The following is a 22969-nucleotide window of genomic DNA, read 5'->3' on the forward strand; positions in this document are numbered from 1 at the left end:
TGTTTAACGTTTGTGAGAGAAACGGGTTGAACAAGCCGGAAGCTGCAGTTCATCACTTCCTGCTCCAGGTTTCATCCTGACTGATCCTCCATCACATCTAAAACCTCAAATATTCACTTTCCTTTATGTCCAAAACACAAATGACCGACTCGAAACGTCCTTCACCTTCCTGTCTGTTTCCACAACACGGATCCAAGCAGAACCACCGGATCCTCAGCGGATCCACGTCACCAAACGGATCCGTTAAAGACTCCGTGCTGCTGATCGGGATAAATGTGGGAACGACGTTTCAGCTCCGTGACGGTAAAACTCAGAAAACACTGAAGCTTCTTATGAAAACGACCCAACATTTGCGGTGACTGCTTTGTTTGTTTTTGTCAGAGTTTGTGGACAATTAATATGTTTTATTGTTTTTGCATCACAGAAAGTTGCTTCAATAAAAACCGAGATAAAAACTTCAGAAATGAAAGCATGAGCGGGATTCAACCCTGACGGGAACGGGCCGCGCTCCTCCCTCAGGCTCAAGGTCACAGTTTTTATCTTTGTGCAGATTAACGGATTTACCCCTGACCCAAAGCCAGCCGGACGTCAGGGTTTATGACCCCCGTCAGAAACAGCTGAGACGGGTTTCAGACAGAGTCCGGTCCGGTCCGGCTGAGGTTTCTCACCTGGCCGTAGTCTGTGGCGAAGACGACGACGCCTCCAGAGCAGGAAGACACAGAGCCGGGGAGGAACTGCTCCTCCTCCCGGAGCCAAACCCGGTCCCCCTGGAAACAGGCACAAATATCAGTTATTAAAAAATAACCAGTTTCTGCTTTAATAACATCATTATTACCGGTCCCCCTGGAAACAGGCACAAATATCAGTTATTAAAAAATAACCCGTTTATGCTTTAATAACATCATTATTACCGGTCCCCCTGGAAACAGGCACAAATATCACAGTTATTAAAAAATAACCAGTTTATGCTTTAATAACATCATTATTACCGGTCCCCCTGGAAACAGGCACAAATATCAGTTATTAAAAAATAACCAGTTTATGCTTTAATAACATCATTATTACCGGTCCCCCTGGAAACAGGCACAATTATCAGTTATTAAAAAATAACCCGTTTATGCTTTAATAACATCATTATTACCGGTCCCCCTGGAAACAGGCACAAATATCACAGTTATTAAAAAATAACCCGTTTCTGCTTTAATAACATAATTATTACCGGTCCCCCTGGAAACAGGCACAAATATCACAGTTATTAAAAAATAACCCGTTTATGCTTTAATAACATCATTATTACCGGTCCCCCTGGAAACAGGCACAAATATCACAGTTATTAAAAAATAACCCGTTTCTGATTTAATAACATAATTATTACCGGTCCCCCTGGAAACAGGCACAATTATCAGTTATTAAAAAATAACCCGTTTATGCTTTAATAACATCATTATTACCGGTCCCCCTGGAAACAGGCACAATATCACAGTTATTAAAAATACCCGTTTCTGCTTTAAATAACATAATTATTACCAGGTGCCCCTGGAAACAGGCACAAATATCACAGTTATTAAAAAATAACCCGTTTCTGCTTTAATAACATAATTATTACCGGTCCCCCTGGAAACAGGCACAAATATCACAGTTATTAAAAAATAACCAGTTTATGCTTTAATAACATAATTATTACCGATCCCCCTGGAAACAGGCACAAATATCACAGTTATTAAAAAATAACCAGTTTATGCTTTAATAACATCATTATTACCGGTCCCCCTGGAAACAGGCACAAATATCACAGTTATTAAAAAATAACCCGTTTCTGCTTTAATAACATAATTATTACCGGTCCCCCTGGAAACAGGCACAAATATCACAGTTATTAAAAAATAACCAGTTTATGCTTTAATAACATAATTATTACCGGTCCCCCTGGAAACAGGCACAAATATCACAGTTATTAAAAAATAACCAGTTTATGCTTTAATAACATAATTATTACCGATCCCCCTGGAAACAGGCACAAATATCACAGTTATTAAAAAATAACCCGTTTCTGCTTTAATAACATCATTATTACCGGTCCCCCTGGAAACAGGCACAAATATCAGTTATTAAAAAATAACCAGCTCCTTCCTGCCTTCACTGTGAAGCTCTCAACTCTAAAACCATCAGGAATCATCTGTGATGTTCCTGAGATTAGCGACCTGAGCCTGAAGCTCATGGGAGAGAAGACTGACAGGATCTGGGTTGCCATGGCGTTGCCATGGCGTTACCATGGCGTTGCCATGGCACCGGCCTCCAACCAGGAGGACATTCCAGGTGAAACCCAGGGCAGTGTTGGGTTTCCGACCTGATCTGTTCAGGAAAACCTCAACAGGATTTCATGTTTGGGTCAAACTATCAGCTGATCCTCAGAGTCTGGAGAAACCCGGACGGGTTGGACAGTTCGGTTGGGTCGGGTCGGAACCCGATCGGTTCGGATAGTTCGGTCGGTCGGAATCCGGACGGTTCGGATGGTTCGGTCGGGTCGGAACCCGGACGGGTCGGTCGGACAGTTCGGGTCGGAACCCGGACGGTTCGGATAGTTCGGTCGGTCGGAATCCGGACGGTTCGGTCGGGTCGGGTCGGAACCCGATTGGTTCGGATAGTTCGGTCGGTCGGAATCCGGACGGTTCGGATGGTTCGGTCGGGTCGGTACCCGGACGGGTCGGTCGGACAGTTCGGGTCGGAACCCGGACGGTTCGGATAGTTCGGTCGGTCGGAATCCGGACGGTTCGGTCGGGTCGGAACCCGGACAGTTCGGAGGGTTCGGTCGGGTCGGAACCCGGACGGGTCGGTCGGACGGTTCGGGTCGGAACCCGGACGGGTCGGAACCCGGACGGTTCGGGCTGTTTGCTCCTCCGTCCTGCTCGACAGCTTCGCCTGGCTGCCGTCATTCAGTACAAAGTGACGTTTTCCAGTTAAATATTGACGCCGCCACAGGCTCCGCGGTTCATCAGCGCGGACGGCGAACGCTGATGGGAAAAACACCCGCCGTGCTTTGGATGAGCCCTTCCTCTCTCTCCCCCCTCCTCTCTCTGAACCTCCAAAACGAAACGACCTTTGACCTGACGGCCCCCAGAGACACCTGGCAGGAGGGAGGCCAGCAGAGGAATGTAAAGCTCAGGTTGGCAGCGGCAGCAGCAGGTCAGAGGGGCCCGGGCCCCCAGCGGGGGGGAGCTGAATGATGCTCCTCCAGAACCAGAACCAGAACCACAGAGGGCTGGAAGGCTGATGATCTTTAAGCCATTCAGTCATTTATAAACTACCAACAGCAGTTTAAAGAGAAAACTACAAAGAATGAAAGAGAAATTAAACGGATAGAACCAAACATTTGGATTCATTTTGGTTTTGACAGATTGTAGACGACCTTCACCAGGTTCATAATCCAGGTTCATAATCCAGGTTCATAATCCAGGTTCATAGTCCAGGTTCATAATCCCGCGTTGTGGTTGGTCAGAAGTTTATAAATCGTTTTTTTCTATCCAGACAGTTTAAGCGTTTATCCGATGTGGTTATTTGGACGTTTGCATATTTTTACATCCTCATTAAACCTCCACCTGACTGCAGCGCTGTGGTTTCACCTCAGAGTTGTGCAAAAACAAATATTTGCATAGCTCAATAAAATAAAGCAGCGTGGGAATAGAAAGTGAAATCAGACGTCTCCATGGCGACGCACAATCATGGGATGTAGTTAGTTTTTATAGACATTCCCTTTGTCTTCATATTTTTATAATAATAATAACAGGAGAGAGTTTTCCTCTGTCGCTAACGGAGGGGAATGAGATGATCTCCTGACTCAAAGCAGACGCTGGTCTTCGTCTGCAGTTTCCGGTCAGACAGGCTGAGTGTGGAGAAGCTGACATGTCTGACCTGAACAGAACCGTTTCTGGATCAACCCGTCAGAGGTTGGAGGAAGCCCTCACTTCGTTCTGCTCAGCTCTGCAGGCGACTTATTCACTTATTCTGAGCAGTTAGCATGTTTAGCTGCAGGTCGTCCGTTTTGGACTGAAGTCAGAGGACAGGAAGAGATGAAGCTGCTGTATGAAACCAGCAGCTGGTTTTAAAGTAAAGACTCCACATGGACTCATATTTGAAAAGGGAAACAAAAAGAAAGTCATGATGCTGACAAAGGTTGATGGTTGTTTAATGATCCATAAAGGAGCCAAACAAAGGAAGCAGCACAAAGCTCTGTTTACCAGCAGAAACATTCCTGATGTGCAGCGGCGCAGGAATCTGCTGCGACCGGAGAGGGAAGGCCTCAGCGTCCCGCCGCCCCGCAGCAACACGCGCTCTTCACGTTACCCCCCCGCCGCCTCATCGTGCCCCCTCTCCTAATCCACTCAGCCCTCTCTCTTCTTCTTCTTCTACACTTTAATCCAGCAGGAGACTCTCCAAACACGACCGTGAGCCAAACGTCTCCCTCCCTCATTCATCAGCGCTGACGGCCTGAACCCGCATCAAAGCCCCCGTATGGAGTTAATGATGGACTGAAGGCGAAGAAAAGCCGCGCTGCTCATCCCGTTAATGGATAAAAATCCCAGTTAAGGAGCAGAAATCTGCCCAGAGAGCAGCTGGGACAGAAACCGCCAACATTTCAGCTGCAGAGTGAAATCCAGAGCAAACTGAAACCAAGCCGACTGAAACGTGACCCGAACGGAGAAACAGCTTTTCCCATGATGCTTTGAAACGCTGCGTGCTCAAACACGTGAAAATGTTTAGACAGGTTTGATCGGAAATGATAAAAATGATTCGATTAATTCAGTGAATGATGTTAGAAATTAATTTACCTGAGAGGCCGATACAGCTAAAGCATGAAGGAATCTGTTTTAAAACATAAACCATGGATCAGGCCGGATCCATTCAGGCCGGATCCATTCAGACTGGATCCATTCAGACTGGATCAGACTGGATCCATTCAGACTGGATCAGACCGGATCCATTCAGACCGGATCCATTTAGACTGGATCAGACCGGATCAGGCTGGATCCATTCAGACCGGATCCATTCAGACCGGATCAGACTGGATCCACTCAGACCGGATCAGACCGGATCCACTCAGACTGGATCAGACCGGATCCATTCAGACTGGATCAGACCAAATCCATTCAGACTGGATCAGGCCGGATCCATTCAGACTGGATCAGACCGGATCTACTCAGACTGGATCAGACCGGATCCATTCAGACCGGATCCATTCAGACTGGATCAGACCAAATCCATTCAGACTGGATCAGACCTGATCCATTCAGACCGGATCAGACCTGATCCATTCAGACTGGATCAGACCGGATCCATTCAGACCGGATCCATTCAGACTGGATCAGACCGGATCCATTCAGACCGGATCCATTTAGACTGGATCAGACCGGATCAGGCTGGATCCATTCAGACCGGATCCATTCAGACCGGATCAGACTGGATCCATTCAGACCGGATCCACTCAGACTGGATCCACTCAAACTGGATCAGACCGGATCAGGCCGGATCCATTCAGACCGGATCCATTCAGACTGGATCAGACCGGATCCATTCAGACTGGATCAGACCGGATCCATTCAGACCGGATCAGGCTGGATCCACTCAGACCGGATCAGACCGGATCCACCTAGACTGGATCAGACCGGATCCATTCAGACCGGATCCATTCAGACTGGATCAGACCAAATCCATTCAGACTGGATCAGACCAGATCCATTCAGACTGGATCAGACCTGATCCATTCAGACTGGATCAGACCTGATCCATTCAGACCGGATCAGACCTGATCCATTCAGACCGGATCAGACCTGATCCATTCAGACCGGATCAGACTGGATCCATTCAGACCGGATCAAGCTGGATCCATTCAGACCGGATCAAGCTGGATCCATTCAGACTGGATCGGACTGGATCCATTCAGACTGGATCAGACCGGATCCATTCAGACTGGATCAGACCGGATCCATTCAGACCGAATCAATTCAGACTGGATCGGACCGGATCCATTCAGACCGGATCCGGTGTGAACAGTCAGAACCAGTGGAGGACGGTTCGGTTCTGAACGTCTTCATGCTGTTGGCAGAACAAGCAGAGCAGCGGTTTCGGTCGGTCTGCTTTCCGTCTGATCCAGTCAGGCTGGATGCCAACATAGAAATAAAATATCAATAAATCTGTTGGAAATTGAAATAAATCTAAACAAAAAGATGGTTTGAAGCAGCTTTTATAAAAAAATTAACTAAGAAAACTTGTGGAGATCAGCTAAAATGTTGAGCTCGTTGTTTGACAGCAACATGAAACTGGAGCCTTAATGGAGGAAATGTCAACACCAGCAGAAGAGGTCACTTTAAACAGACGGGGAGCTGTGGACCCGGACCCAGCTGCTGCAGCACAACAGAGCTCAGAGAGTCACTCTGCAGCACAAAACCACTCAGGCTGCAGCTCAAAACGCTGCAGAGGCCGAGAAGGCAGGCCGCTGAACGCACGACCAGGGCTGGAGGGAAGAAACACGGCGCCATCAGGAACAGCAGACCACTGATCGGTTCTGATCGGCAGATCAGCAAGACAGCTCGGCTCTATTCTCCTCCATCCCGACACCAACATGCGGCCCACCGCCCCGCAGGCCGAGGCGTCAGGCGGCCGGGCAGCGACCCGTCACCCTGCAGGACCTCCACATGTGTGGCTGAACGCTCAGGGCGCTGAGGGGAGGGGGCGTTCGTACGCCGTCGGGGTCGGGAATGAGCAGCTGTCCTGTCTGAGATTCCACTTCCTCCCCTGCAACAGACCGAGTCTTGTGCTCGGCCACAGGCCTCCTTTCTGTCGCAGAAACACCGGACGACCTTTTTCTTTTTCTGAGCGCTGAAGCTGCACGTCGCCATGGCGACTCGTTCTCCGACTCCTGGTTCTGGATCGACCCTCGGCTCTAAAGGTCACGGCTAAACCTTTAGCAGTGACAGGTTGAGGGGTCCAGCTGTTTCCCAGTTACAATCAGGGCCCAGAGTTCCTGCCGCTGACCTTTGTCCTCGTCTGAACCGGCTCTGATGGCGAACAGTAACGTCTCCAACAGCTGCGGCCCAAAAACACCCGGCTGACGGGACGGAACCACAGACTAAACATTTACTGAGCTAAAATAATCAACATGAAAGTAAAACTTTTAGTTCGTAAAAGAAAGAGAAGCAGAAATGTGAAAACTTCCTGAAACTCTGATTTTATTCCTTTATTCTGCTTTTTCTTTTGTTGTTTTTCAATCTTTCTTTTAATTTAATGTATTTTAAAATGTTTTACAAATAAATGGCGCTTTGCGTTAGCTCAAATATTTATGATTAGAGCTCACTGTTAGCATAACTCTCTAGTTAGCGGCGCGCACCACTGGTAGCCTTTATAAACATCCCTCTTTACTCTGATACCCTTAAATAAAACCCAGCAGGAATGATGGGAGGAGCTCAGCCATGAGAAAACCTTTTTTGGTAAATGTTGCATTATGTTTACACTCATTCTGATTGTTTGAATGGATCCACAACATCCTGAATATCTGCAGATATAAATCAACCTGATGATGCTAAACGTGGCTCCACCTGGCAGCTGAATGCTGTGGGACGAGTGTCTCCTGTGAGATTCAGGAGACGCTGAAGACGAGTTTAGATGAGACTGGACTTTAGAGTGGGACACACACACACACACACACACACACACACACACACACACACACACACACACACACTGTGAAGTTCATCAGGAGTGTGTGCGGCTGCAGGTGGACGTTGTTTCCTCTGAGATGTAAAACTCGTCACAAACAGTCATCAGAGAAAATCTAGCTAAATTCAGCCGACCTCTGACCTGCATGATAATCTGACTCCTCAGGGCATGAAGGTGATTCAGCTGCTGCTATAAACCGTCCATCCATTCAGCCAACACACGCCTGAACATCAACCTGTGGTCTGACCTCAGAGCCGTTTTGTTTTTCATTTTTCCTCTCAGGTGACGAACAAACGAAACGTTTTAGAGGCAAACAGGCGTTTCCAGCAGATTTGACGTTTTCTGCTGCTTTTCTTTGTGAAGTGAATCGTTCAGCCTGCAGCGTTTTCCTCTGCATGTCAGCCTTGTTTTGTTTTCCACAGATAAGAGCCGGATCAATCATCAGGTCACATTAATTATTAACTACGACGTTTTACAGCCGAGGTTAAAAGTGAGCAACGGTCTCACCTCGCCCGCTCTCCTCCTTCTGCATTCTTTGAATTTGCCTCGTCGGAAGGAAACAGACGAAACTTTTCAAATAGAGCTGCAAAATAATTAAAAAGTGTATTTATTTTTATCAGAGGAAATTAAATTCTTTCAATCATAAATTAAACCTTCAAGAGATTCTGAAGCAAACAGAATTTTTCAAGATTTTGCAACAGAAAAGAGAAATTATCTTTGAATTCTCTGGAAGTACTAAAATGATCCTCCAGATGATGAAACAGCGAGGAAGTCCATGATCCTCCACCTGACTGCTGCACCGACCAATCACTGAGCAGCGGCTTTGGAGGGAGCCAATCAGAAGGAGCCATTTGGATTTGAAAGTCTGGAAATGTTTCACAGTGTAAGAGCAAAAACAAACAAAGATTTTAACTGGATTAAAGTGAAGCAGGACGCACACTCATGACGTGATCAGCTGTTGCCGTGGTAATGAAACATAACGGCACCCAGGTGTGTGGAAGCATAAAAATAAAAAGCATAAAATCGTTTTACATGCAGAGAACAATCCGACAGACAGTATTTATATCTGGATTATACAAACCGAAGGTCGCTGTGACTCAGCCAACACACTGAGTTCAAACCACAAGTTTACATGCACCATAGAAAAAGACGCTTTTTTTCCCCCACACTGAAGTAATAAAAATCGCCTTTAATCGTTTCCTCTGTCATTATTCTGGCATTAAGACAACAGAACATTTCTGTTGATCCCAACTGACTTAAAACTGTAACATTTATTCAGATTTATTTATTTAATATGGTGTATTTAAACTTCTGGTTTTAACTGCACGGATATCAAACATTTCTCCGGTTGGTTCCAGAAGCTGAAATAATGTTGACGTCTGAAAACGCCATGAAAGACGGGAAGGAATTAACAGAATAAAAGTTAATAATTCCCAAAGGATAAAACTCAATTTTTCGCTTTATGACGAGGAAAATGTTGACTTGATCTGTCAAAAATAAGAGCTGCTCCTCCTCACGGAGTTTCCACAGTTTAATGGATCCTAATTAGATGCTGCGGCGCCAAATCAAACCGTTGGCGAAGCCTCAGAGTCATGCTGGATGTCAGGAACGTTTCTGCTGCATCTGAAACGCATGAGGAGGATTTATAACTGCAGCTTCCTAGAGGAGAAGAAACGAGGCGAATCACTTTGGATCCGCCTGTGAGAAACACTAAAACGAAACTCCGGATGAGAAACACTGTGAGCTCGTAGGCGATTAAGTGAAACCATGTGTGTGGCATCGGCTCCGTCTCAAACATTTCTTCCTTAATCCACCAGAACTTGTTTTATTAAAACACGCAGAGATCCTCCTGACGCAGAAACCAACGCTGATCCCAGATCAACAAGTGTTTAGAGGTGTTTTATTAAAAAGCGTTTTGCCTGGAAGCAGACATGGAGGCATAAAACTTGTAAATCCTGCGTTGGCGTTCCCAAAGCAGGTTGTGTTTACAGGGATGAGAGCGGCATTGTGAGGAGGGAGGGAAAGATCCGCGACGATGGGAAAGAAATTACAGCGGCCGCGCACACATGACCCGGATCAACATAAAACACCAGAACCGGCCAATCAGCCGCTGACTGAACCGCGTTTAAATCCAAGATTATTAGTTTTTTACGGGCTGCAACAACTTGACTGCAGTCCACGTCTGAAGCCGTTTAATGAGGCCTTTGTGGAGGAACTGCACACATGTAGCTGCTTACATGTTTGGGTCAATTTAGCTCCTGCTGACTGCAAACTTTAGCAGCGTTATCTTTATGACGAGGCACAGCAGCATGTCCTCACTACTAAACCATAAAACGGAGGGAAACTTGTGATTGAGCAGTTTGCATTTACAATTAATAAACTGAAGATTATAGAGAATGAAAAGGATTTCTGAGAAGGAACTAATGGGGATAACTGGGAGTTTTGAAGCTCTTTACTGAGGCAGCAGAAAGTAGAGCAAGTAGGAAAAACCTGAAGAAGAATAACTTGGAGATTAAAACCAAAAAGGATAACTCTGGATTTACACTACATGCTGCTCCGCTCTGCGGTGGAGGCCAGAGGAGCTGGACATGCAAGATTTCACAAAAACGTCATAAAATACTGCATTTCTCAACTTCCAAATCTGAAATCTTTCTTCATCTGCTGCTCTAACGCTGTGATTAAAGAGAAAACATGACGAGATAGAAACAAATCCACATTTTGTTTGCATTATGTGTGCATGCACCGTCATAAAAGATCGATTTTGACAGGAATAAGTACAAATAAACCAGTAAATGTGGATTAAAATAGAATTTTGAAGTTAAATTTACAGTGGAGAACATGTCACTGCAAACAAACAGTGTAAGTTAGTGGAGTTTATAACCAGTTAATAACCAGTTTATAACCAGCCAGAGAGACCAATGCGTTCCCCTCCACAGGGAAACTAGGCTGGGATTTGAACCCAGGACCTTTTCGCTAACCTTTTCCACCGTGCAGCTCGTTTAAACCGGGATCTGGGGTCTTTCTACCTGGAAGCAGGTGTTGGCAGCACAGCGCCCCCTGCTCAACCAGCTGACCACGTCGGCTTCAGATGAACCGTGTAAGCACGTCCTGAGCCGATTGACCAAAACGTTCCGGGTGAAGCAAACCGTTCTCGTTTTAACGGCCAATGAGACGGAAACTGACGGAAACTTTCCACAAGACTCTTTGTTTCACATCAAAGGACTGAACTGAGGAGAAATCCGGCAAGTACAAACAGCTTCCCATGCAAACCTCGTTTGGACCTAAACAAAAGGTAATTCTTCCAGAAACCCCCATCCAGACGCTTCCAGCTGCAGCAACCACAGGATCTACTTTTAAACAACCCTTTCACTTACGTGCCTTATTCTACCGCAGATGAACGTCATCGTGAGCTCAGATGCTCCGCGGTCGGAATATATTTAGAGTCCGGACTCGGCTTGGAGACGCTGTGCGGCTGCAATCGCTCTGCAGAGTTCAGAGCAGGAGAGCTCGTTTGGTTCTCAGCTGATTTCACAGCAGCAGAACAAGCAGAGGCTCCAGTTGCGGGACGCTTCCTGATTTCTGGAGAGAAACTGAGGGATCAGATCCTGGCGAGATAAAGTCATTCTCAGGCCAAAGGAATCGTTTATCTAAGCTCAGTCGGGGATTTTTCCCATCATAATTCTTAGATTTTTCTTAATCCAAACCCAGATTTCTGCACCACAGTGAACCAAATTCACACAGTTTCAGTCCTAAATGGTTTCATCTTTACTTTGTGGCAACAGAAGAAGAAAAAAGTTTGTGAATTAAGAAGCTTTGGGAGCAGAAATGGTAACAATTAGGTCTCATTTTCAATCCTGTTAAAGCAAAGACAAACATGCATCTCTGAAGTAAAACCAGATGATTTTAAATAACAGATTATTGAAAAATAAAGAAACGTTTCAGGATTTTATAGGCCATCAAAAACACAACTGAACGTGAACCGACATCCAGGTCATCTCCTCTGGGATGTGGGGAAACGGGACATTTAGTCAAATCTGCAGAAACTTTGTGATTTTATCATGTTGGTATGAACCAAAGTGTTGAATCTGTTCCTGCTGCAGTCAGAGGAGCAGAGAACAAACTGGTCAAAAGCTTCAAACCTTTGCAAACAGACACTGAACTCTACATGCAGGAAATATTAAATATCCTGGCTATTTATCAGAAAAGCTTTTAGAAAAATCCTCCCAACTTCAGACGCACCAATCAGGCTCTTACTCTCCCAACTTCCTGACCTGCTGGTTCGCAGAAAATGAAGCTTTTACAAACCGTTTCTGTCCTCTAACAACAAGCAGCGATGACACGTTCACAGGCGAAAAGACACTGTGGGAATTTACAGTTCTGATGAATTTGATGGACAGAATCAGTTTTAGATCACAGGAGAACTAAATGAAGCGTTTCAGGAAACATTATGATCTCCCAAAGTAAAGCAGTGAATATGAACGACATTTTGAAGGCTTACGGCTCTGAGCTCTTCAAAACGAATAAAAACTGAAGCTAAAACCAGCCAACACCTGGCAGGGCTGGATCATTAACGGAGGGGTCAGAGGTCACATCAGGGTGTCAGGAGGTGGGTGCGAACAAAAAGGTGAGGCTCAGCAGGAAGCAGCTGCTGTTCGGGGGATCGTCTTCCTCCTGTCAGCGAATCAACAGGCTGATTATTACTGATTAGTTCTGATTATTACTGATTATTGCTGATTTTTACCAACTATTGCTGATTATTACCGACTATTACTGATTATTACTGATTATTACCGACTATTGCTGATTATTACTGACTATTGCTGATTAATACTGATTATTACCGACTATTACTGATTATTACCGACTATTACTGATTATTACTGACTATTGCTGATTATTACTGACTATTGCTGATTATTACTGACTATTGCTGATTATTACTGACTATTGCTGATCAGTGGCGCAAAAAGTGGGTATGCAGGGTATGCAACGCATAGGGGCGCAGCACCAGAGGGGGCGCGAAAACCCCGTCTGGAGGGGGCGGCGCGCCGATGATGTTTTCCCGTACACTAATGCGCGCCTTACGCTCCTTCACCTCGCGCACATAACGAGGTAAATGTAGCGAGTTTTACCCTTCACGTATCGTCGCCTCGGGGGGCGGGGGGGGGGGGGGGGGGGGGGGGCTGAGTGAGCGTCGCTCCTTCACCCTGACGTTCCGTCCCTCGGTCGGGGGGGGCGCCGATCTATGTTTGTGCATCCACCTGAATAATGTGTAGTTGCGCCACTGTTGCTGATTATTACCGACTATTGCCGATTATTACTGACTATTGCTGATTATTACTGACCATTACTGATTATTACTGATTATTACTGACTATTGTTGATTATTACTGACTATTGTTGATTATTACTGACTATTGCTGATTATTACCGACTATTGCTGATTATTACTGACTATTGCTGATTATTACTGACTATTGCTGATTATTACTGACTGTTGCTGATTATTACTGATTATTACTGACTGTTGCTGATTATTACTGATTATTACTGATTATTACTGACTGTTGCTGATTATTACTGACTATTGCTGATTATTACTGACTATTACTGATTATTGCTGATTATTACTGACTATTACTGACTATTACTGATTATTACTGACTATTGTTGATTATTACTGATTATTACCAACTATTACTGATTATTACTGATTATTACTGACTGTTGCTGATTATTACTGACTATTGCTGATTATTACTGACTATTACTGATTATTACTGACTATTGTTGATTATTACTGACTATTGTTGATTATTACTGACTATTGCTGATTATTACTGACTATTGCTGATTATTACCGACTATTGCTGATTATTACTGACTATTGCTGATTATTACTGACTGTTGCTGATTATTGCTGATTATTACCGACTATTGCTGATTATTACTGACTATTGCTGATTATTAATGACTATTGCTGATTATTACCGACTATTGCTGATTATTACTGACTATTACTGATTATTACTGACTGTTGCTGATTATTGCTGATTATTACCGACTATTGCTGATTATTACTGACTATTGCTGATTATTACTGACTATTGCTGATTATTACCGACTATTGCCGATTATTACTGACTATTGCTGATTATTACTGACCATTACTGATTATTACTGATTATTACTGACTATTGTTGATTATTACTGACTATTGTTGATTATTACTGACTATTGCTGATTATTACCGACTATTGCTGATTATTACTGACTATTGCTGATTATTACTGACTATTGCTGATTATTACTGACTGTTGCTGATTATTACTGATTATTACTGACTGTTGCTGATTATTACTGATTATTACTGACTATTGCTGATTATTACTGACTATTGCTGATTATTACCGACTATTGCTGATTATTACCGACTATTACTGATTATTTCTGATTATTACTGATTATTACCGACTATTGCTGATTATTACAGACTATTGCTGATTATTACTGATTATTGCTGATCAAATGTTTCCAGTTACTGATCTAATGTCCCGATTTCCTTCGATCTAGGGGAACGGCGGTGAGTTTCCCACGCTGCGCTGTGAACGCTGCAGCTCTCCGTCCTGGTCAGCTGCTCCGTGGCTGTGGAGCAGCTGAGGGTGGATCCGGCCGACCCGGCAAAGACGTGAGCAGAACCAGAACCAGACCGGACCTGGAAGTCAGCCGCCACGACGAGCCAGCGGCTCAGCAGGAACAGAAGAACCTACAACATTATGGTCGTTGTAGAACGAGGAAGAGTACATTTCAAAGAAAAAACTCTGGGAAAGTTTGAGATTCATCTCAGAAATTTTTGAGAAAAACAATGAAAATGTCTGAATTTCAAAAGTTAAAAAGTTTTTCTTTTTTTCCAAAGTTTTTTTTAGAAATTAGAAATTTTCTAGAATAATAAATTCTTAGTTTTTTCTAGCAAATTTTCAGCTTTTCAAACTACATTTTTTTTCTTGAAAATTTCTGTTATTTTTAGGCCTAAATGATCTCTGTCTGTTTCTACCCCGTTATCAGAACCAGCTCTGGCTCTTCCTCAGTCACTCTCCATTTTAAAACGCCCTGAAGATTTTTTTCCCAGCTTCCTTTGCAGCAGCTCGCCTCTGAAAGCCAAGCATTAAGGAATCTGACATTCGATGCGTCTCTCTGCAAACTGCAGGTTTGTGTCACGTTTTCACAGCAGAACCTCCTGAAAGGATTTCCCTGCAGATCTAATCCCCGAGCTGCTCGTCACGAACGCGTCCAGGTCTGAACACGTCTGCAGGTTTCTGGACGGGTTTCCGGGTCTGGTGATGAAACCTGTTTGACTCGGCTGAGAGGGAAAAATCCCTGTAGCACCGATGGATGATGGAGAACTTCATGAATAAAGAGTCAAACTTTGGCTGCTGAGTGGAAAAATAACAACATCAACAGCCATCAGTGTGACTCAACAGGACATTTGGACATGTCCACAATGAGGACAAGATGAAGAGCTGGACTCTGATGATGATGAGTTTATTTTTCAAGAAAAGGAAGAGCTGACCAGAGAAGTTAATAATTCACTAGAAACACTGAAAACATTTCTAGATGCTCCACCAAAACACCAAACCTTCTCAACGGGAGGAACTTACAGATTAACAACATATTAATCCATAAGGTCCAACATGTTTTTAAATTCAATACTTTTCCAAACTGTTGAGTTCTTGAAGTTTTTCTAACCAAATTCCAGAATAAATACGAAAGATCAGCGAGGAAGAAAAGATGAACAGGTGATGAAAACACTGACGTTTTAAACAAAGGAACAGAAAAAAGTCTTTTTTCTTCCTGGCTCTGTTTGTTTTCAGTTTTCTGTTCCAGCTTTCGTTTGAAAGAAGAAACTGTTTTTGTTAATATTGTTGCAGATCTGACTGTTCTGGTGGTTTTCAGACAAATAAAAGCTGAAAAGTGAGAAACGTGTCGGACGTTTGAAGACGTGTTTTGATGAAACCCTGATGAGAAGCAGCTCCGGTCGTCCTGAACCTCCTGACGAGTTGCCTCATTAATCTTTCCCTGTTGCCTTGACGACGCCCCTGGTAACGCGCTCCTGACTCGTGCGTTCGCGCCAAACTGCCCTGAATTACCCATGATGCACTTCAGGTGACAGGGCTCCTTCTGTCTCTGAGCGTGATGATGTGGATGTGGAAACGTTTTACTGCTTAGTGACACTTCATGGCTTAATTTACAGCAGAAAACATTTTGTTTAACAGGCTCAGCAGCAACAAAGATCCAGCCTGTCTGAATGTGGGACAGATTAGCGCAAACCAAACTGCAATTACAGTCTGAAGAGGAAGAAACAAACAAGCAGAAATGAATAATTGTGCAGAAAAAGCCTGTAGAAACGAGCAGTTTGGGGGTCGGATGTGGAAATCTGGGAACGCAGCGTTCCCAGATTTCCCGCTGAATATCTGACAGAGGTGGGCGAGTTGGAGCTGATGGAGGAAACAGCTGCTTGATTTGAAAAGTTCGGCTTCCAGAGAGAGAGAGAGAGAGAGAGAGAGAGAGAGAGAGAGAGAGAGACAGACAGAGAGAGAGAGACAGAGAGAGAGAGAGAGAGAGAGAGAGAGAGAGAGAGAAAGAGTGAGAGAGAGAGAGAGAAAGAGAGAGAGAGAGAGAAAGAGAGAGAGAAAGAGAGAGAGAGAAAGAGAGAGAGAAAGAGAGAGAGAGAAAGAGAGAGAGAGAAAGAGAGAGAGAGAAAGAGAGAGAGAGAGAGAGAGAGAGAGAGAGAGAGAGCTGCTGTGAGCCGGAGCCAAACGTGAAAAACAGAAGAGCTGCTGCTCAACTATTTACTCAGGAGTCACATATTTACAGCCCACGTTTCAAACTCAGACGTTATTTATTACAAACACTAAATAAAGTCGATACGGGAGGAAGTGCAGGTTGTGTTCTGAAGCAGCGACAAAATGGTGGAAATTTGTGCCGAACCATCATGGAGAGAACAAACCTGGACCGACGGTCCTTCAGCGCAGCCGACCCGAAACCTTCAGCTGCTGCTGCAAACACGAACCAGAGGAAGAACTGTTCCTGAAAGGCCGGGCCGGCTGTCGGTCATTTCAGTAAATGCCAGTGAAAATGTAGAGACGAGCACTCCACACCAATCAGATGCTGATAACAACATGCCACGCTGAAGATCCGACTGGTTAAACCAGCGAAGCTCAGCTGCATCTCCAGCAGCAGGAGATGGAAACGGTCATACACACCAATATATGGCAAGCTGTTTGCATATTTATTTAGCAGCAGCATTTGAGGAAAACAGTTTTATAAACCTGATGGCATGAAGACGTCAGCAGTAACGAGGTTTGTTCTCCGTGATGAGCAGGTTTGGCTCTCGGTGGATCTCTGGCTGCAGGTCATCTTAAAATCCCAGCCAGGATCCGTTTCCTGTTGACGTTTCCCTCTCAGGCAGCGCGGCCACCTGGACACTCTGACCTTTCGCTCGTTCGCCTCTCAGCAGAAAACTCCTGGTTTTCTTTGAATCGCCTCGTTATTGGCTGCCAGCACCTGGATGCTGGCGCTGCTACAGACGATGCTTTGGGTTTCCTGTTTCAGAACAGCCACATGAAACAACAGAGGGCGAAAAAAACGGCTAAATGTTCAAACCCGAACATAAACACGCTTATCCTGTGCATGCTAAAGAGCTGAACTGCCTTTGAAAGCCAACGGCTTTGAAGTGAAGAGTTTCCCGCGTGCTTTTCCTGCCTGGAGGCAAAGTTTCAGATCATCTTCCTGATCTGAACTGGAGGATTTTAGACTCAGCTGGCAGCAGGAAGCCAAAACCAACCGTGAAGGTTTGTAATGTTCCCTGACAGACCGTCAGTGGATCCTGTTTGGCAGAAACGGCCCTGCATGCCAGCAACTAAAAACAACCAGCAGATGTTTCTGGATGAGTCGGGCCGTTTTGGGTTTGCAGAACAAAGTGAGCGGGAATGCCACAAACCCAGGCTGTAATCTCCGCTCTGCTTGCAGGGCAGATCCTTGTTTTTGTTCCCACTGATGCAAACATGCAGCAGCCACAGAAACGCAGCAAACAGCTTCAGGGTCGGCGTTTCCTCCCCGTTCCGTCAGTGAATCCCTTCACTCTTTTGTTTCCATGCAGAAAGTTCCCATTAATCTGGTTGTTTAAATCTAGAGTCAGAGAGGGGAAGCTGCAGCGCTCTGATTTCAGTCACATGCAGCAGGGCAGATTTATGTTTGATTCATGTCTAAAATTATTCCACAGAAATAACAACGTGAACGCTGAGTGGGAGCAGCTATTCTGGGCCGGCTTTCATCCTCTGCTTGATGTCTTTCCAACTCCTGGACAGAAGTGGGAATTTCCTCTGATTCACCGCTAGAAAAACTGAGCTGGGCTGGAAACGCACAACCAAAATGTCGAAAAGTAGAAAAGAGAAAGAAAAGCTGGGCGGGATTTAAACCAGCTGGAAGCAGAAAACATTTACGTTACAGGAGCCCAGAAATCAGGTTTCCTCCTGGAGCTGCTGGACCGAAACCCAGAGGTTGATGAGTTAACGATGATCGATCGACTCTGAGCAAGCAAGAGGCGACAGTAGGCAGGACAGAACCAGGACCAGTAGGAGCCAACTGGGTTTACTGGTGTTTCTGTCTGGTACGGCAAGCAGACAGAAACAAAGCAAAACGCCAACAGATCCTTTAAATGGGGGAAGATGTTGCCCCTCCCCCACCTGCTGCTTCACATGAAGTGGGAACGGAAACCGACATCCCAACTCATTAAAGTTGAACTTTTAGTAAATAAAAAACGTTTCTGGTTTCATTTAACGATCATTTTAATTAAACTGGAATCAAAACGTATTTTAAATAAAGTTAAAATCTTCTAGTTTTTGTGGTAACAGTGGAAAAAGTTTAATAATTAACTGATGAGTTTAACCTGAATGGATATAAATAAGATCCTTATAACTAATAATGACAGTTATTATTCCAGCAGGGCTGCACAGTGGCACAGTTGGTAGAGCTGTTGCCTTGCAGCAAGAAGGTTCTGGGTTCGATTCCCGGTCTTTCTGCATGGAGTCTCCATGTTCTCCCTGTGCATGGTGGGTTTTCTCCAGGTACTCCGGTTTCCTCCCACGGTCCAAAAACACAACTGTCAGGTTAATTGGTCTCTCCAGATTGTCCCTAGGTGTGAGTGTGTGTGTGCATGGTTGTGTGTCTCTGTGTTGCCCTGCAGCAGACTGGCGACCTGTCCAGGTGACCCCGCCTCTCGCCCAGAACGTTAGCTGGAGAGGAACCAGCACCTCCTGACCCCATTAGGGACAAGGATGTAAAGAAAATGGATGGATGGATGGAACTTCATCACCCGGTCGCATCTCTTCCTTCTGCTGCAGAACCGTCAGATTATCCTTTCCAGATTTGCTGAAGCCGGACCAGACCGCAGGAAGCCGCTCTGCTGCCGGACCGGCTCCATGTTGGGACTTTATGTCATCATTTCTGCATGAAGAGTGAAAAACGAGGTGCTGTGACGTAAACATTACATCTGTGAGAAAGAATTCAAACGGATTTTTATCAGCTGCTCTTCCCAGAAACTCAAACTCATGTGAGATGAGTTACGGATTCAGAGAATCAGCAGGACGCCGCAGCCTGGAGCCCAACAACGGGCCGACAGCGAGCTGACTGGACCTGTTCTGGTTCCCATCGCTCAGGATCACCGGGTCCAAACGTCTTTTAAAAGCCAACCTGACCTACTTTCCCTGCGGTGTGTGTGTGAAGTGTGTGTCTGACTGTATTGTTCTGTTGTTTACAGAAGTGTGTGAAAGTGAGACGGCCTGAAGCAGAGAGCATTGTGGGTCGGTGAGCGTCATGTGCTTCCCAGCTGCGGCGGCCTGGCATCGCCACCCGACAGGAACATGAACACCGTCTTCCACCGCGGGTCCAGCGAATCGGAGCAGCTTCTGCCTTCAGCCACCGGATTAAAGCCGTAACTCACTGTGACCCGAACACGTCCACCGGGATTCACTTCTGCTCCAAAATTAAAGGTTTTACCTAGAAACGCCGTCCGACGTCTCACCCAATCACTGCAAAGATCAGCAGGAAGAGACTGAAACCGTGGAAACATCAGCAGGTTTCAACGTTTTCGCACAGCCACATTCTTCTGCCACAATAAAGTTTCTTCTGCTGCATTTTTCCTGCTTTCTTTCACACTTTAAGGCTGATTTTCTGCACAAAACTAATTATTTTCTGCTCCTACTCCTCACAGTGTGAGCCTGAAAAATGGATCTGAGATATTCTGTACTTTATTATAACTTGTTGTGGGTTTCTGACATTAAGTAAAAGGTCAGAAACCCACAAACGTCATGAAGCTGCAAGCCTCCGCCACGTCCTTTACGCTCAAAATGTATTAGTTCACATTAAAAAAGAAAAGTCTTTAATCATCCTTCAGTTTCTCATCAGCAAAGTGACAGCAGATTCAAAACATGCATAAAAGTAAAATATAAGAAATAAGAGACTGACACAACAAAAAAGAAAGAAAAACACAGAAATCTAAGAAGAATTAAGACTCAAGTAAAAACGAAACTCAGTCATAGATTTTCTAAATCTGTAGTCAAAACTACAAAATCTGCTGGAATATTTGTATATTAAAAATACATTTCTGTTTATCGGAGTGGAGGAACTGATGAACCTGAGTGTTCAGAGAGTCTAGCAGCTGCTGAGAGGAAGGATCTACGATACGCTCCTCTGTGCACCAGGGATGCAGCAGCAGTCTGTCACTGAGGGAACAACAGATTCCTCTGATGAGCATCCGGACGTTACAAACACTGGAGGTGAAAACAAGCAGAAAGTCGCAGCAGACGTGGAATCAGCCATGCAGTCGGTCAGTGAAGTTCAAGTTAAAGAGGAAGAGACGACGTTCAACACGTCAGACCCAAACCCAGATCAGCTGGATTTGACCCAGAACCTTCTCATGTTCAATATTTACCTGAGGTAAAGTCTGGAGTTCGAGCAGAGAAACGTAGAGAAACGCAGAGAAACGTAGAGAAACGCTGAGAAACGCTGAGAAACGTAGAGAAACGCTGAGAAACGTAGAGAAACGCTGAGAAACGCTGAGAGACGCTGAGAGACGTAGAGAAACGCTGAGAAACGTAGAGAAACGCTGAGAGACGCTGAGAGACGCTGAGAGACGCAGAGAGACGCTGAGAGACGCTGAGAGACGCAGAGAAACGCTGAGAAACGTAGAGAAACGCTGAGAAACGCAGAGAAACGCAGAGAAACGCAGAGAAACGTAGAGAAACGCTGAGAAACGCAGAGAAACGCAGAGAAACGCTGAGAAACGCAGAGAAACGCAGAGAAACGCTGAGAAACGCAGAGAAACGCTGAGAAACGCTGAGAAACGTAGAGAAACGCAGAGAAACGCTGAGAAACGCAGAGAAACGCTGAGAAACGCAGAGAAACGCTGAGAAACGTAGAGAAACGCAGAGAAACGCAGAGAAACGCTGAGAAACGCTGAGAAACGCAGAGAAACGCAGAGAAACGCAGAGAAACGCTGAGAAACGCAGAGAAACGCAGAGAAACGCAGAGAAACGCAGAGAAACGCAGAGAAACGCAGAGAAACGCTGAGAAACGTAGAGAAACGCAGAGAAACGCTGAGAAACGCAGAGAAACGCTGAGAAACGCAGAGAAACGCAGAGAAACGCTGAGAAACGTAGAGAAACGCAGAGAAACGCAGAGAAACGCAGAGAAACGCTGAGAGACGCAGAGAAACGCTGAGAAACGTAGAGAAACGTAGAGAAACGCTGAGAAACATAGAGAAACGCTGAGAGACGCAGAGAAACATAGAGAAACGCTGAACTTCTAATGACTTTATGGGATTTTGGAGACGTTTCAGGTCAGAGAGCAAAACCGGCTGGGAGGCAGAAGAACTACTCTGCAGTGTGTGTGGTGTGTGTGCGTTGTGTGTGTGCGGTGTGTGTGCGGTGTGTGTGCGCTGTGTGTGTGTGCGGTGTGTGTGGTGTGTGTGTGCGCGGTGTGTGTGCCGTGTGCAGGGTGTGTGTGGTGTGTGTGTGTGTGCGGTGTGTGTGGTGTGTGTGCGCGGTGTGTGTGGTGTGTGTGTGTGTGTGTGCGGTGTGTGTGGTGTGTGTGCGGTGTGTGTGGTGTGTGTGTGCGGTGTGTGTGTGCGGTGTGTGTGGTGTGTGTGGTGTGTGTGCGCTGTGTGTGTGTAAAACGTGCCTGAATCAAGTCATTTCTGCTCTTACTTGAGTCAAACTGTGGAAGCAGAGATGCTCTTACTATAATTTTAGTTTCTCTGCCTCCTCTGGTCTTAAATTCACCTGAGCTCAGGTAGGAAAACCCTGATATTCAGGAGGTTCGGGAGAAACTGCTGCCATGATCTCAGGTTTCACTGAACTTCCTCTGACATCAGTTTGTCATTAGCAAACACCCAGAGAGAAACGGCAGGTTAGCGTCTCCAGTTCACCTGCAGGAGGTTAAACTGGAGCAGATGGTTCAGTTTAGTCCTGGGTTCCTGCAGTTAGGAACCCAGTTGGGCTTTTGCCCCCGAGTCACAGTGAAACGATGAGGGTTTGTGTCTAAAGCAGGAGCAGCATCACGACACAAGCATGCAGAACGTCCTGCACTCTGCTGCTGCTGATCAAGAAATTCAGTTTTCGTTTGTATAACTGAAGATTTAGCAGCTTAAACTCTACAAGCCTGATGCGTTTCTTATAAAACTCAGAGTTCAGCTCTGCAGCCTGACGCTGCAAACAAACATTCGATCAGATCCTGTCCTGCTAACAGAGCAAATAAAACACAGATTAATGAACCATTACGGACTCTGAGCCTCTCAGAGAAGAAACCAACATCCTCTGGCAGCCGGATCGCAGGGGAAGGCGGCTAATTGGTGGAAATGGATGTTTGGGTTTTTTGGGGTTGTGTCTAACCAGGATTTATGTGTGTGTGTGTGTGTGTGTGTGTGTGTGTGTGTGTGTGTGTGTGTGTGTGTGTGTGTGCGCAGTCGGGGGGTTTCCAGGAAGTTGCATTCACTTTGGATCAGATAACTCTCCTCCAGCGTCTTGTTCAGATCTGATCAGAAACAGAACCGTACGACTGAGGATGTCCAAAACAATAAGCAACATCCTGCAGCAGCAAAAAGCATGCAGGCAGATTTCATATTTTAAAACATTATTATCTGCTCAGGTCTTTACAGAACGACACTAAGCAATCTGCATCTTCAAACTGAAGCAATGAAGCA

At 45.3% G+C, this 22969-nt stretch overlaps 2 protein-coding genes across 5 annotated transcripts in view; one reads left to right on the plus strand and one right to left on the minus strand.

Moving 5' to 3' along the window:
- Positions 1 to 22969, minus strand: part of myo10 (myosin X) — a 121849-nt gene that overhangs the window by 85367 nt on the left and 13513 nt on the right. For all 4 annotated transcript variants that reach the window (XM_081598111.1, XM_081598112.1, XM_081598110.1 and 1 more), the window contains exon 2: positions 669 to 767. In XM_081598111.1, the coding sequence (XP_081454237.1) occupies positions 669 to 767 (99 nt within the window). The remainder of the gene's footprint in view (positions 1 to 668; positions 768 to 22969) is intronic.
- dnajc1 (DnaJ (Hsp40) homolog, subfamily C, member 1) overlaps positions 1 to 22969 on the plus strand; it is a 274202-nt gene that overhangs the window by 35804 nt on the left and 215429 nt on the right. The gene's annotated exons all lie outside the window — the stretch shown is intronic.

This window comes from Poecilia reticulata, chromosome 17 (genome assembly GCF_904066995.2).
Source record: "Poecilia reticulata chromosome 17, P_reticulata-male-v2, whole genome shotgun sequence".
Lineage (NCBI taxonomy): Eukaryota > Metazoa > Chordata > Actinopteri > Cyprinodontiformes > Poeciliidae > Poecilia > Poecilia reticulata.